This window comes from Cherax quadricarinatus, chromosome 32 (assembly GCF_038502225.1).
Source record: "Cherax quadricarinatus isolate ZL_2023a chromosome 32, ASM3850222v1, whole genome shotgun sequence".
NCBI lineage: Eukaryota > Metazoa > Arthropoda > Malacostraca > Decapoda > Parastacidae > Cherax > Cherax quadricarinatus.
This window is the reverse complement of record NC_091323.1, coordinates 10131500-10149072: the sequence shown is the minus strand read 5'-3', so window position 1 is coordinate 10149072 and position 17573 is coordinate 10131500. Positions and strand designations below refer to the sequence as shown.

General features: G+C 37.9%; 1 protein-coding gene across 1 annotated transcript in view; it reads left to right on the top strand.

The window, feature by feature from the left end:
• LOC128685276 (NHL repeat-containing protein 2) overlaps positions 1–16647 on the top strand; it is a gene marked incomplete at its 5' end in the record, with an annotated part of 34539 nt that extends 17892 nt beyond the window's left edge. Inside the window, 3 exon segments of the mRNA XM_070090454.1 lie at positions 1619–1750; positions 13609–13801; positions 14146–16647. Of these exon segments, the coding sequence (XP_069946555.1) occupies positions 1619–1750; positions 13609–13801; positions 14146–14390 (570 nt within the window).
• Positions 16648–17573: the final 926 nt, after the last annotated feature.

Here is a 17573-nt window from a genome sequence, read left to right as displayed (position 1 = left end):
ACAAAAACAAAAATGATTTCTGTTGGCTGAGGCAAAGGTTGCTGCAATTTAGAGGAACTGACAATCTGAATAGTAGATAAGGACTTGGAGATTGCTGTACTGGTTTTGCAAACATTAACTACAAGGAAAGAAGAGCATCAGCTGGAAGAGGATTCACTAATTTTACTGGAACCATAACTTATGAAAAGTCACACAGTAACAAGCATAACTTATTCCAGACAAATACATTGTAATAAATACTGGAATTTCACAAGTTCAGAGTTAATGCAAGGAAAAACCTACTTTAACTTAAATTACACAAAAATTCTTTAAAACCATTGAGAATACATATCAAAGACAGTGTCAAGGTAGAAACATTCCCTGCTAAAATTTTAGTATCTTAAGTATATGTTAGTATATCTTATGTGGTAGAAAAAGTGATAATTAAGTTTTCTGTGAACACTTAATTACCATACCAGAGTTTGAATTAGAGAGACATGAGCTGGCTAGAATAAAATAATCAAATTTCCAAAGGTAATGAAATCAAAAGTATGAAATTTGATGAAAAACTTAAGGAAATATGCTTTTGCAAAGTTAGTAGTCTCAGCAATATTTACGCATTGGCTATTTTGCCCACTTTGCGCACTATTTTTGACCAATTCCATTGTTCCAGTCTGCCAAACTCATAGCTATTTCACTAGTATTCCTTCTTTTCTATCAGTTGAGTACATGAAACTGCCCATTTACATATTTCAGTTACCCCACAAAGTGATCAGAAATCGGTAATTTGGCCAATTTCATGCAAAATTCAATGATTGTCAATTTAAAAATAGGGTCCAGAATAAACAGTGTAGACATTCCTAGTACTAAATAAACATTTCCTCTGTTCCTAAGTCATGTCTCCAGGCCCCTTTTATATTACACTTGCTTTTCATTTTGAATTTTTATTCACACAAAAAATAAGGATTCTAAAGATTTGCTGTTATGCAAACTACTGCATTATTGTAATAATTGTATATATAATGTCAGCACATTCCTAAATGTTTATTAGACTGGCCAGTTGGACACGTATTGGACAAGTGTTCTCTGGAATATCAGCAAAAATCGAACGTTTCCACTACTTCGATCACAGTTTCAAGCCACTTTCATTCCTGAAATTAATCAGAATCATCTTTATTTCTGTAATATATCTTTCACTCTATCAAATGAGACCAAGAAACCGAGAATACAACCATAAAAGCCATATAAAAATACACCACAAAGTTGCTGTTTTACACTAAAAATATGGTCGCAGTTTTTTCTCATTATCCACTGTGTGCTGCAGGATTTCTTTTGTATGGTTCATGCTTACTGCATAGACCCATTCTCTCATACCTAGGCCCAAATTTACTGCTCACAGTTTATGTGAGTGAACTGAGCTCCTGGGGCCATACTGCTGGACTGGCACTGGCTTCAAAGCCAAGACATAATGGGACCAACACTGAAAGGGTTAAAAAAAATCTCATTAGTTTCCTCCTGCCATTTTACTCTCATACACATTTCTTATGCTACATATTTGATTTACCATTAACAAAATTAGTGCTATTCAACAAATCATGTAATAATAGTTCTTATACTATATAATGTTATAATGTTTCAGGTGTATGGATGTGGAGAGCTGAACGAGCCTGGAGGGCTTTGTGCAAGTGCAGATGGCTCCTGCCTCTACATTGCTGACACCAACAATCATGCTGTCAAGATCCTCTCCCTCAAAGACTATTCTTTACGTCTTGTGAGTGTTCATTTCATCCTCAAAACTCAGATATCATCACTATTATTCTTGATATAAATTTTAATGACCATTGTTTCTTCAGTTGATACTCTACATTACTGTGTTTGCTATTATGGTAATCTTAATTTCAAATGAACACGTACTTTATGGGTAGTGATAATATTCAGAACTTTCAAAATTCAAAAATCTATTTCCAAAAACATTATACTGTACATAGAGTATGAATAGATACAAATTACAAATACAATTTTTTATTTCTTTATGCAGTACAGAATAATGTAGTTTACATGCAAGAAAACATTGTTAGTCACACAATAAAGCCACTAGTAAGCAAAGCATTTCTGGCAAACTGATCTTAATGCTTAAAAGTTACTTAAAATTTTGATAGACTAATTAGTATGAGTTCTTATGCAGTTAACTACAATCACATGTGTGATGTATTATTTCAAATTGATTTAATGATCTTCAGTTTTGTAGAGTGATTGAATAGGGATAGTGAAGATACAGCAAGTTACTTAGTTACAATTGAAATACAGTGGGACAGAATGTGTTACCAATTTTCTTTAAGAGTTGGATGAGCTGGTTTTGTTTGACACAGTGTATTGCTGTTTCAATTATATTAGGTAGATGAGGTGCTTTTTTAACAATAGCTCTGAACTGATTAGCAGATAGAGAACCTTTTGATGCTTCAAGCAATGAATTTCATATCTTAGGGTCTTTTATGCGCATTGAGTTTTTGCATGGGTTAAATCAGACACGGGGATGTCAAAGTGGGTTTAATGTCTTGTGTTATGCCTGTGTGTTCTGTTGCAGGTATCCAGGAAAAGTTTCAGAGAAGAGTTTATACTGGAACTGAATGTTCTATATTCAACAAACCAGCTGTATCCCACTGAAGAAAGGTGGCCCAGAAAGGAAAAACAAAAGTTTCTCTTTTTAACTTTAGTAATGTATACAAGAGAAGGGGTTACTAGCCCCATGCTCCTGATTTATATATATACAGTGGACCCCCAAGTTTCGTGATTAATCCATTCCAGAGAGTCTGCCGAATGGCGAAACCATTTTCTCCCATAAGAAATAATGTAAATCCAATTAATTTGTTTCAGATACCCAAAAGTATTAACAAAAAAATAATTTTTTTAAAGATTAAATATAGATTTACATACAGACAACAATTTATTTATTTATTTATTTATTATTAATTTGGATTTAATGTTAAGAATTAATCTAAGTCTGCCCGAAATGCCTAGCCATGCTAGGTGTCCTAGTGGCCCCCTCTGTAATTAGTATTTTATAACTTGTAAACCACACAATACCCAAAACCTGTAAACCCCACATTGTAACCCTTATAGAGAATAAACTTGAAATGAATTGAATTGAATACATATGCCACCATCATATTTTCTTAGGATTTCTTTTTTAAGTTCTCTGGTGTTCCTCACTTTCTTTACCAAAACATTGGGACTAGGAGCTTTCTTTTGGGCCATGGACGCTTATTTAGCAGTCACACACGATAAACAAGTGGTAAAAACAATGGATAATTACGAAATGTTTTATATGACTTGGCAGGATATGTTCACTCACCGAGAAACAATGCTACACATGCTGAAAATGCGTGTGGGAGGTGGCTTTGTCTGTGCGCTGGGGATTGGACAGGTTCTGTATGATCGATGAAAACAGAAGCCAGAAATCAACAAAAAAGTCGGCCAGAACTGAAATCGGCAATAACGGAGATCGACGAAAACAGAGGGTCCACTGTATATAAATAACTTGTTTCAGTGTTTGCCTTATGAAACTAGTGATCTAGTGAAGTTAGCCTCACAAACACTCAGTTTTCTCTTATAATAAGAGCATGGGAAGATATGGTCAGAGCAGAAGCGGGAATGGCTGCCACCACTCGCCATATTATGTAGGCAAATTACTAGAGTCAATTATAGCTGAGATTATAAGAAGCCATCTCGATAAGCATAGCTTGATTAATGATACTCAGCATGGATTCACAAGAGGCCGGTCTTGTCTAACTAATTTATTAACTTTCTTCAGTAAAGCTTTTGAGGCTGTTGACCACGATAAAGAATTTGATATTATTTACTTAGATTTTAGTAAGGCTTTTGATAGAGTTCCGCACCATAGACTGTTAAAGAAAGTGGCAGCTCATGGCATTGGGGGAAAAGTGCTCTCGTGGATCGAGTCATGGCTCACTGACAGGAAGCAGAGAGTGTCCATAAATGGGGTTAAATCCGAGTGGGGATCTGTAACAAGTGGCGTTCCACAGGGATCAGTCTTGGGCCCGTTGTTGTTTATAATATATATCAATGATCTTGATGAGGGAATTACTAGTGATATGAGCAAATTCGCCGATGACACAAAGATAGGTAGGATAATTGATTCAAACGTAGATGTTATGGAACTTCAGGAGGATTTAAACAAACTCTATTCTTGGTCAGAAAAGTGGCAGATGCAGTTCAATGTAGATAAATGCAAGGTTCTGAAGCTTGGGAGTGCCCATAACCCTAGTACAGTGGACCCCCGCATAACGATTACCTCCGAATGCGACCAATTGTGTAAGTGTATTTATGTAAGTGCGTTTGTACGTGTATGTTTGGGGGTCTGAAATGGACTAATCTACTTCACAATATTTTTTATGGGAACAAATTCGGTCAGTACTGGCACCTGAACATACTTCTGGAGTGAAAAAATATCGTTAACCGGGGGTCCACTGTACTTGTAAGTTAAATGATGTAGAACTTAGCCATACAGATTGCAAAAAGGACTTGGGGGTTATGGTGAGCAGCAACTTTAAACCAAGACAGCAATGCCTAAGCATACGTAATAAGGCAAATAGATTACTGGGATTTATATCAAGAAGTGTAAGCAACAGAAGTCCAGAGGTCATACTGCAGCTTTATACATCATTAGTAAGGCCTCACCTAGATTATGCAGCTCAGTTCTGGTCTCCATATTACAGAATGGACATAAATTCGTTAGAAAACATTCAGCGTAGGATGACCAAATTAATACATAGCATTAGAAATCTTCCTTATGAAGAAAGATTGAAGACTCTTAAGTTACATTCACTTGTTAGACGAATAATGAGGGGAGACCTGATCGAAGTGTATAAGTGGAAGATAGGTATTAATAAAGGGGATATTAATAAGGTCTTGAGGATGTCTCTCCAAGAGAGAACCCACAGTAATGGATTTAAATTAGATAAGTTTAGATTTAGAAAGGACATAGGAAAGTATTGGTTTGGAAACAGGGTAGTTGATGAGTGGAACAGTCTACCTAGTTGGGTTATTGAGGCTGGGACTTTGGGTAGTTTCAAATTTAGGTTGGATAAGTACATGAGTGGGAGGGGTTGGATTTGAGTGGGACTTTCACATCAGAGCTTATTTCTTGGGTAGCATTGAAAATTGGGTTGGGCAAATGTTTTGTTAGTGGGATGAATTGTAAAGGACCTGCCTAGTATGGGCCAACAGGCCTGCTGCAGTGTTCCTCCTTTCTTATGTTCTTATGTCCTATTTTATTTATATATCATGTTTCTGTGTTATTTATATTGTTTATTATGTCATATTAGATCAATTGTCATAGATAAATTAAGCTGTAGAGTTGATATTAGTGTTATATTGAAGTATTTTGTCCTGCCTCCTGAGAACAGGAATTCCACTGGAATGGATTAATGGCATTTCAGTTAATTTAAATGAGGAAAATTGATTTGATATACGAGCAAATTGAGTTGCGAGCTAGGTCACAGAACAGATTAAGCTTGTAAGTAGAGGTTCCACTGTATTCCATTAGTTCATGCTATATGGATTTAATAGATTTGATGGAAAGGACTTACAGTTTTGATTATTAGCCTAAGGTGGACACACTGGAATGATTAACATTTGAATAGATTAGATATTGAGAGCAAGTACGTATATATTCATTATAATGTTCTACCTATGTTCGTGATATTGAGCAAATACATGTATAGTTCTTACATAGGTATTTATGATGGGCTGAGAGATAAGGTGTTTTTTAACTGTAGTTTTAAAAATGCTAATTGAGTCAGTGGTTCTGGAGATTCCTGGCAGAGAATTCCAGATTTTGGGCCCTTTTATGTACATTGAGTTTTTGAAGATTTAGCCTGACATGGGGAATATCATAGAGATTTTTGCACTTGGTGTTATGTCTATGGGCCCTATAGCAACTGTCAAGAAAGCACTTCAAGTCAGGAGTAATATTAGATTTGATCTGTAAATGTAGGTTGCACAGTAGTATGAGTGAATGTTTTGTATAGTGAGTAGGTGTAGGTCTTTGAAAAGTGGGGAAGGGGGGGTTGTCTAGCAGTGGATTGTGTGATCACTTGCACTGCAGATTTTTGTTGGGGTACCATTGGCTTCAGGTGATTTGTCATTGTGGAACCCCAGGCACAAATAGCATAGGTGAGGTAGGGGTAGATCAGTGAATAGTATAGTGTAAGTAGTGCTGTTTGTGGTATATAGTAACGTGTCTTTGAGAGGATGCCAACTTTCACATTCCTTATGGGAACAAATTCATTCGGTATCAGCACTCGAACAGCCTTCTGGAACGAATTAAGTTCGTAACTCGACGTACCGCTCTACTTTGCATACAGCACAGGAAAATGAGAATGTGACATTATTTTTCTTTGTGCTGCAATACTTGCATGTAAATATCTTGCTATGCACTGGCCAGTGACCTAGCATTTTATCAAGCCTCGCACTGTCATCAGGCCTTTCTGCACATTGGTACTGCACTGGAGATGGCAATTGCAAGGTTGACAAATCATGATCATCACTGTCAGCACTGGAAGTACTTGGTGAAGGTCTGGGAGTTGTTCATATGTTGTTGTGTCTAAACTTTTGTCCTTGGGATCTTGCAGTAACAGAGATTTGAAGCCAGAACAGCTTCAGTGGCATGCATTTGGTTTTTAGTGACCAACAGTCACGGCTGTAAAAAAAGCCATGCATTCACAACAGCAAGATAAAGAACAAAGGCAAACAGCCGCATGTACCAATGTTTAGATTTCATTGGTGTTTTGTACATATGCACCAGCATGTTACTTTTGTCAATACCTCCCATGTGTGCATTATAGTTCTTGATGACTGCAGGGCACTGGAAGTGGTCTTTCATCTTGGATTCCTTGTTATATCTTTCAATAAGAGTCACAAGATGAACCCCCACATCATTCGTCACTAAGTGACAGCTCTGTTGTCCTTCCACCTTACAACAAGGATACCATCATTGGTTTTGAAGTCAAAAGTGCCGCTGGGCACTTCGTTCTTTTCCATTTGTTTGACAGGCATCAGTTCTGGCTTACCACATCTATTTTCACGTACTGTTCCAGTGTATCTGCAGTTATACTTGTCTCTTAGTATCTTGACCAAAAGTAGACTTGAAAAAAAATTGTCAGCATAGATTGCTGATGTCTTTCTTTGGTTGAGAGTTGTTGCAAGTACCAGAACAATCTTTGAACTTATTGGTAGTATAATTTCTTCATGTGGCAGCTTTATGGGATGGTTGTCAAAAGTTGCTTTGCCTTCATACATGAGTATATCGTGTATGATTCCATCTTCACTTGCACGACAAAATAGTTTGAAACTCCACTTGTCTGGTTTGGTTTTGATGTACTGCCTTAAGTTTCCAGCAGTTTTACCCTTGAAACCAACCATAACTTCATCAATAGGTTGCCTAGGTGTAGCTGGAACGTTCAAGCAAGCACTAGTTAGTGCAGTGTAAAGAGGCCTTACTTTGTGGAATTTGTCATTATCCTTTTGGGTATTATCATTGAAATTAATTGTACGCCTAAGCAACCTAAACCTCTTAAATGACATGACTTCTGTAACCTTGGTTATCTTAGTTTCACATGCCCAATAGTCATCTATGGATGGGTATGGACAAATGCCTACAAACAACAGAATACATATGAGCTTGATGATTTCTTCAGGATCGGTTACAAATGTATTATCTATGCTATTTTGCTTGGCATACAAATTTGTTTGAAATGTGATGTTGTCTATCATATTTTGAGTAAAAAATGCTAAAATAATCAAATGGACACCTAATTGCAAGAGGCTTTTCATGTTGGTATACAGTCAAGGGGTCATTTTCGATGTCTTTCTTGTTCCAGTCTGTCTCAGCTTGAAGAGCAAGCTCATCATGAAGATCGTCTTCATCAGGGTACTCCTCGATCGTAATACCTTTCTTTATCTGGGCTAATTTAGACTCTTTGGATGGCCTATCTTCCTGCTCCTAATCACTTGACACCTTTGCATCTGGTGGCAAGTATTCATCACCACTATCAAGCAATTCCAGTTTTCCTGGCTCTGGATCTGAGTCACTCTTTGGAGGAACCACCATAAAACAATTTCTCATTGATCTGGAAGGACAATAAAAATGTTCTGTACACACTCAAACCACTACAGAATTCATATATGCATTAGAAATTTTTTTATAAATATTTATTTACAGAAATTGCTACTTTGGCCTTGACGGGCAGGACCATTTCCTTGCACTTTTTTCAGTTGCATGGTGCACTCATATTATGCTTCACACAGACTTTACATATATATCCAAATATGCCTAAACTATTCATTTACACACTAGATACAAAAATCAGTACTTATCAACATTGCAGAAGGTAAAATCTAAGAGTATATGAGTGTACCTCAAGGAAAAAAAACTGCTCACAACGACGCCAAGCTAGAAGTGTTCACATTTTCATCTCTTAACCAATGGGAAACAAGCAGACACCATCGCCGCTTAACTGGAGCGACTCACAGATGGCTTGTGATTGGTCAGAACTAGAGAACGGGAACCCAGATGTGCAGTAGGAGTAGGAAGACATGCACAAAAAACTGCGTTGAGGACCATTTACACTCGGTCCTGCCCGATAAAGGCTGCAATATGTTCAATGACAATGTCTTGTCCCATTTTAGGCAGATCTTAGAGACGCCAGAAACAGGCCTCTCTCTCCCCCTCCTCACCTTCTTCCATACACCAACAAGAGTCTTCAATAAAGGTATATAATAGTGATTTAAATGTTCATTTATCCATTAAAATTAGTGCTTTATAATTATTTCTCATTATTTTCTTAATATAAAATTATAGTTATTCTCTAATGTATTTTTTTTTTTTTTGTGTGTCTGGAATGTATTAATTGGATTTACATCATTTCTTATGGGAAATATTACTTCAGTTTTCATCCATTTCGGATTTTGACCGACCTTCTGGAACGGATTAAGGACGAAAACTGGGGTGCCACTGTATATTGGAAGAGATATACATCATGCTGATAGATGTTTAGACCATATTGGTAGGTGTTGAAAGATTGTGTTAATCAAATCATGCAGTGGGTTGCAATCATGTTATTATGATTTCGTGAGTCATCACAGCAGTTTTGCAGGGGCTTGAACTAGAGTACATTACAGCCTCACTGGTGTGGGATTCGTCTATAAAAACCTGTATTTGTGGTCACAGTGGTGGCCCATACTAACCTCCCTATGGTGTATAGAAATATACCTAGTTGGATGAATCTTTTTAGAGCCAGTTGGCCTAGTGGTTAACACACTGGCCTGTGAGTTTTAGGACTCAACCTGCCATGGTTTAAATCCCACCCATTCCATGATTTGTTTGCAATTGTGTTATTATGGTTTTGTGAGTCATTATGTATAATTCATATTGGTAGGTGATATATAGATCATGTTGGTGGGTGATATTGATCATGTTGGCAGATGTGTAGATTGTGTTAGTAGATGATGCGTGGATCATGTTAATAGACGTGTAGTGTGGGAACTTGTCAAATGCCCAGTCTAGTAATCACTGTTGACACAGATAACACAAGACTCCTATATCCTGTTCTCACAAGTACCCCTATGATTACAGTGGAACCTCAAAAATCGAACGTATCACATATCAAACGTTTCGAAAAGAGGACCATTTTTTCGGACAAACTGTGTCCCTATTATCGAACGCGCCCCTATTTTCAGACCGCCGGGTACAGGACCTGTCTACCCCCCACTCTGTCCTCATCCCCACACAGGCGCCGCGAGCAGTCTAGCTTTGTTTATGCTTGAGTGAACACTAACCTGCGCTCTCGTTCACGCATTTTACGATTATTCTGTTGTGTTTAGTGCTTGTGGGACTGTGAAATAAGCTGCCATGGGACCAAAGAAATTTGCTAGTGGTACCCCTGTGGTAAAGAAAGTGAGAAACACAATAGATTTGAAGAAGGAAATAATACAGAAGTATGAGAGTGGTGTGAGACTTGTTGAGCTTGCCAGGATGTATGGGAAAAACAAGTCAACCATCGGTTCTATCCTGTCAAAGAAAAAACAAATCAAGGAAGCTGATGTTGCGAAAGGTGTTAATATAGGGAGTGGATGAGGTACCTTCTTCAAAGATTAAGGAGATTTGTGCCAAGTGGAATGATGCCCAAATGTTTGTGCAGAAGTACCACCCTGAGCAAGCTGAAGCAAGCCATCTTTGCAACAAGTTCAGTGACAGAACCATGTCCCATTTTAGGGAAATGTTAAAGAGGCACCAGAAACAGAGGACTGTGGACAGTTATTTTGTGAGACAGGGGTCCAGTGACTCTCAAGCTGGTCCTAGTGGCATTAAAAGGCAGAGAAGGGAAGTAACCCCAGAGACGGCTTTACCTGAAGTCCTCATGGAGGGGGATTCTCCTTCCAAACACTAACCCCAACTCCCTCTCTCCTCCTCCCTATCTTCCAGATGCCATCACCAATCTTCAATAAAGGTAAGTAAAAATGTCTGTCTGTCTCAACTATTGGATCACTACGACAAGGTCCTAAATGCACTAGAAGACAAAAAGAATGCAGATGTAATATATACAGACTTTGCAAAAGCCTTCGACAAGTGTGACCATGGCGTAATAGCGCACAAAATGCGTGCTAAAGGAATAACAGGAAAAGTCGGTCGATGGATCTATAATTTCCTCACTAACAGAACACAGAGAGTAGTCGTCAACAGAGTAAAGTCCGAGGCAGCTACGGTGAAAAGCTCTGTTCCACAAGGCACAGTACTCGCTCCCATCTTGTTCCTCATCCTCATATCCGACATAGACAAGGATGTCAGCCACAGCACCGTGTCTTCCTTTGCAGATGACACCCGAATCTGCATGACAGTGTCTTCCATTGCAGACACTGCAAGGCTCCAGGCGGACATCAACCAAATCTTTCAGTGGGCTGCAGAAAACAATATGAAGTTCAACGATGAGAAATTTCAATTACTCAGATATGGTAAACATGAGGAAATTAAATCTTCATCAGAGTACAAAACAAATTCTGGCCACAAAATAGAGCGAAACACCAACGTCAAAGACCTGGGAGTGATCATGTCGGAGGATCTCACCTTCAAGGACCATAACATTGTATCAATCGCATCTGCTAGAAAAATGACAGGATGGATAATGAGAACCTTCAAAACTAGGGAGGCCAAGCCCATGATGACACTCTTCAGGTCACTTGTTCTATCTAGGCTGGAATATTGCTGCACACTAACAGCACCTTTCAAGGCAGGTGAAATTGCCGACCTAGAAAATGTACAGAGAACTTTCACGGCGCGCATAACGGAGATAAAACACCTCAATTACTGGGAGCGCTTGAGGTTCCTAAACCTGTATTCCCTGGAATGCAGGAGGGAGAGATACATGATTATATACACCTGGAAAATCCTAGAGGGACTAGTACCGAACTTGCACACGAAAATCACTCACTACAAAAGCAAAAGACTTGGCAGACGATGCAACATCCCCCCAATGAAAAGCAGGGGTGTCACTAGCACGTTAAGAGACCATACAATAAGTGTCAGGGGCCCGAGACTGTTCAACTGCCTCCCAGCACACATAAGAGGGATTACCAACAGACCCCTGGCAGTCTTCAAGCTGGCACTGGACAAGCACCTAAAGTCAGTTCCTGATCAGCCGGGCTGTGGCTCGTACGTTGGTTTGCGTGCAGCCAGCAGCAACAGCCTGGTTGATCAGGCTCTGATCCACCAGGAGGCCTGGTCACAGACCGGGCCGCGGGGGCGTTGACCCCCGGAACTCTCTCCAGGTAAACTCCAGGTAATACATAATTAAAAACTATAGTATTTGTTGTATGTAAAACTGTAATTAATCTCTATAAAATGTATTTTTTGTGTGAATATTTTTGGGTTTCTGGAACGGATTAATTGTATTTCCATTATTTCTTATGGGAAATATTGCTTCGAATTTCAGACTTTTCGAATTTAGAACTAGCTCCTGGAATGGATTAAGTTCGATTTTTGAGGTTCCACTGTACACTTCTTTAGAAGAGTTAATTAGCTCACAGGAAACTCCTGCCTTTTTCAATGCACAAACTAGAACAGACTTACTTGATGTAGAGTGAGACCACCCTAGCTAGAAATCCCTTGAATCTACCAGGTTATAAACTTCTAATGACCTCTCTCCTAGATGCCACGTGCACAAGGGAAATGGTTCCTGTAAGCAGTTAATAACAATTAGTAATCCCAGTATGCACTCTAAGGGTCCCTGTATTTATTGGGGGTCTCCCTAACTATATTTTATATACACTAGCTTCTGGCCTGATTTTCAAGGGATGTTTACTCAACACTCCTGGCTGGCAATTACCCGAGTGTGGGCTTATGACTCGCTCATAACCCATAACCAAATTACCTTGAGTTCCCCAAAATAATGTCAGCCAGCCTGTTACTGTGGTGAAAACGAGAAATAATTTTACGACGGGAGCTTGGTGTAGACTGAATAATCACAGTATGTCAGGAAATCTCTGCTTATTATTCTCTGGGTGCCCAGCAGAATGTTTTGTACACAGCATGGGATACTGAGCCAATAGCTCTTAATGAGTTATCACCATCGGAGCTGATACCTGAAGGGGTCACCTGTCTCTAGTGAACCCCCATTTCTCCTCACTTGTGCAAAGAGATGCTAGCCACCTCAATATGTCTAATCTCATTACCTAATATAACATAATATTAATTTCTAAGGCTACATTACTAATTTTGACATTATTTACTAACAATTCAGCCTACCTAAATCATTCTTAAGGCCTACATCTGTCAATTACAGGCCCCGTGGTCTGGTGGCTAAAGCTATCGCTTCACACGGTGAGAGTCTGGGTTTGATTCCCAGTGAAGGTAGAAACATTGGGCATGTTGCTTTACACCGTTTGTCTGTCCACCCATTAGTAAAATGGGTACCTGGGATTTAGTGGACTGGTGTGGGTCGCATCCTGGGACAAAACTGACCTAATTTGCCTGAAATGCTCTGCATAACAAGGGGCTTTCTATATAGTAGTATATCACTGATGTCAGTTAGGCCTGCATACCTTGTACATATACTTGTAGTAAATAGAGATATTATTAATTCTTTTCCATGTTCTTTTATAGAGGTATTTGTTAGTGAGCTGTAAGGGAACAATACAACTCTCTTACCATTAATGTTACCACAACCCTAAATTATTTACATATAAACCCAGTATTGTAATTTGTTACCAATAAATTTCCACATGTACGTCATGTTGGATGATGTATAAATCATGTTGGTTGATGTGTAGATCATGTTGGTAAATGATGTGCAATGTTGGTAGATTGTGTAGATCATGGTAGATATGTAGATTATGTTGGAAGATATGTAAATCATGTTGGTAGACAAATGTCTTTCTCTGTGAAGCAGTAGGTGAGTGTGTGGTGGGGCTACCTGGCTGATGTCCACCAACATCACACTGTAATGCTGTATACATTCTTATTTAAGTCAGTTTTTTACTGTTCGCACACATTATTTAACCCCTAGTGGTTTAGCACTTCCCCTTGAATATGAAAAAAAATCATTATCTTTTCAGCTGGCCATAAAACTGATAGATGAAGGTGACAGTTCAAGTCAAGACTTGAAGCCAGACTTGAAGGTTGAGGAAGTGACTGCTCAGGTTCCTCATGGGAGGGAAGTTCAAGTCATCCTCAGAATAACCAACAGTCTGCCAGAAGGCTCTTCATTTAACACTGATGCCCCAAACAAGTGGACCATTGAGACCAGTGGTGAGCATCAACTAGCAGCATCTTACACTAACACCATCTTACACTAGCATCATTTTACACTCATACCAACTTACACTCACACCTTCTTAAACTCACACCATCTTACACCCACACCATGTTACACTCACACCATCTTATAATAATAATATTTTATTATTCAAATTCAAAGTTTATTCTCTATAAGGATTACAATGCTGAGTTTACAGAATTTGGGTATTGTGTGGTTTACATTGTTGAGAATAAAATAAGGTATTTTTGTAATAATCCTTTACTCACCAATGGTGATGCTAGATTTTATTAATATAAGATAGGATTAGCTTTATTATGTATTTTTTTTTTTTCAGATTCACAGATCATTCTGCCATCATCAGAGGGTAAGCTTCAAGAGGTGACAGACATACCTCTGGCTCTTCACCTGGTTTCTGGCATTACATCAGAAGCTAAATTAATATTATCATGTGTGATGTTTGTGTGCCTCAACAGTGGAGTTTGTGTCACAAGAAGTGCCAGATGTAATATAAAGCTGACAAGCTTAGGGTCACAAGAGTCATCTAAACAAGATGACTTTATTGTTAACATAAATATTTAAAGAATTTTAAAAAGTATTCAAGGGTATTATTTACTCGAGATCTTTAAATTAATGCATTTTTAAGTATGTTGAATGAGAACCATTTCATTGTTCTTGCAGCTTGTGTTATCTTATGAACAATTGTTTTTAAGCATTAATAACTCACTTAAGATGAACTTAGCCTATGATAGTTCAGCAAATATTGACGGTGTTGGAATGTGTAGGACTTGTATGATTGTCATAATTCTCCCCTTTCAAAAGTGCATTGCTTGAATAAAAGGCAGAAACTATATTGCTAACAGGATCTAAAATACAGTGATCCCTTCTCTTTGTTGTTATTTGACCAGATGCATTATTTTGTACAGTATGTAACCATTTTGTGCATATGTTTAATTAACATTTTTGAGGGTAAAACAATTCAAGGAATATGGATTTTATTTTTTTTTTCAAATTTTGGACAGGTGTTATTACAGAATACATGCAAATGACCCACAAACGACTTTGAATGTTTGATTTTTTGTTGGTCATTTATGCAATGGCACAACAGCTGTATTTTTATTTTCAGGTTTACTCAGACCTTTTTATTGCTAGTCAAACAAGACTTCATTTGCCTATTGGAACTCCTCTTAATTCACTAAGTAATGATCACATAGGTGGGACTTAGTTTCAGAATAAGTAATAATTACTGTTTGGAGGGCCAGGTTGGGGCTGTAAGGAGGAAGGTTAAATAAAGTTGCTCAAAATCACAGTCACAAATAGCAATTCATGCAGTATGGGCCTTCTGGAAGATACAAGAATCCTCTCCATTTCTCCTTGAAGGTTTGTACAGTTTTCTAATTGGTTCACATAGCATATAACCAGTCAGCCGAACCTATTTTTCATCCCAGAAAATCAAGGCCAGGCTTTTGCTGGCCAAAAGTTGAATTTGGAATCTCTTGAGTCAGAGAAGTTCTTTGCTTCTATTGTGCTGATTCTGACATTTAAATTGGATTCTCAGTGATAGATCCTTGTGTCATATCCAGTGACTATTAGAAAAAGTAACTGTATTGACTTCATGCAGTTGAAGTACTTTTAGACTTGCTTCCACGACCCTGTACTGTAGTGTTGATCCTGAAGGCTGAAGGTTTGCCAAAACCTTAGGCTTGACCAAATGCTAATGGATTATAGCCATAACTTTTTTAAGAAATTTACCAAAATCAAGCTCTTGACTTAGGCTACTTTAGCTTTATCAATGGTATCTGCAGGGTGTCCTGACTGAGGGCCATCGTTAAGACACATTCCTTTGCTTGACCTCTTTATACCCAATCTTCTTAGTAATACATATATGAACAGGCATCATTATTGTACATGGTTAGTATGGTGCTGCTTTTCTCTGTAATTACCATCTTTTCATAGGAATCTTGACACTGATACTTAAGTATGTGAAGAAACCCAACTTTCTAGAATTACAAACTTCGAGCTTTCACATTATATGATATATGTCTCTAATGTTGTATTATTGAACTTCAGCACAACTGCTGTACATAGGTACATCTTCAGAGTATATAAAGAATCATAACTGTTATTTTATAATTTGCTAAATTTTAATCTGCTGCTTGTTTATAGGTAGGGACATTTATTGCACTTGTCTTATACCAATTTTTGCATTTAAGCTTTTAACTTTTTTATATTTATATGTTGTTTACTTTTAGTTTTTATATATACACCTACCATCCGACTTACGACCTGCTCGACATACGACCATTTGACTTAAGAACTTGTTTCCTATGCCAAATTTCTGGGAAATAAGCAAGTGTTTGTGTTGTACACAGTATTTATCCTAAACCTTACAGTATCATATACAGTAGTAACAGCATAAAAAGTAAAGTAAAACATGAAATACCAAAATAAAACAATAAAATAAAGTCATTACAAAAATGTGATGTTGACATTCAGTAGTAAAGTTCGGGCTACGTCCGTTTCAACTTACGACCGGTTTCTCGGAACCAAACTCAGTCGTAAGTCGGATGGTACCTTTAATTCAGCATTGTAAGATTTTAAGTTAATTCTTGTGCTTTCATGCTTTATATGAAAAAATTCCTGAATTTATCTGGTAAATGCCAAATGATAGTCAACCCTCATTGGAACTTGATAGTAACCTTGCATTTATGTTAATCTTTAAAACATGATGTAGGTATACATGAGTAGTGAAAAGTCTTCCATCATAGTACTTGTTTTTAGTACACTGGTATACAGTATTTACCTCTTACTTAATATTAATGAATTTTTATCTAATTAATATGTAATTTTCTTGTCCCCCAACAGCATTTTATCTTAACATTCACTGTGAAATACTATGCACAGAAAAACTTAATTCCAAAATGTACAGAATCAGTAAGCTATACAATATTGTGGCAGAACATTAACAATATGGGGATGTCATTTGTTATTAAAACATTTATGATAATGAATCAGTATTTAGCAAGGCAGTAAGTACGCTCAAAATAAAAAGCACAAATTGCTTACTCAATTAAACACTAACTGATCTTTTCATAGAATTTCTCATGAGAGACGAAGTTGGAAACTTCAAAATAGGAAGAATAAAAAGATAAACTATTTAAATGGATGAGACTTTTTTTTAAAGCACACCAACCATCTGCCACCGAGGTACGGTAACCTGAAAAAGAACACTTCGGTCATCGCTCACTCCATCACTGTCTTTCCAGAGGGGAGCCGATACTACAGCTCAAAACTGTAAATATCCCCATCCCTCCTTCAGGGTGCAGGAACTGTACTTCCCACCTCCAGGACTCAAGTCTGGTTAATCAGTTTCCCCTGAATCCCTTCACACTACAACAGTACACTGTCATAAAAAAAAAAACACTTGCCTCCACTCTTAACATGTTCAGACACGTTTGCTGGAAGTCTAAGCCTCCCTCGCGCACACAAACCCTTTTCCCCCCCGTCCCCACTCCAACCTTACCTTACGCCCTTATATTTTGTTCCACCCTCTCTAAATGTCCAAACCACCACAGTAACCCTTCTTCAGCCCTCTGGATAATTCTTTTAGTAATTCTGCACTTCCTAATCTCTTAGCTATGAATTTTCTGCATAATATTCATACCACATATTGCCTTCAGACACAACATCTCCACTGCCTCCAGCGTTCTCCTCACTGCAACATTCATCACCCATTCTTCACACCATATAATAGAATATAGTATG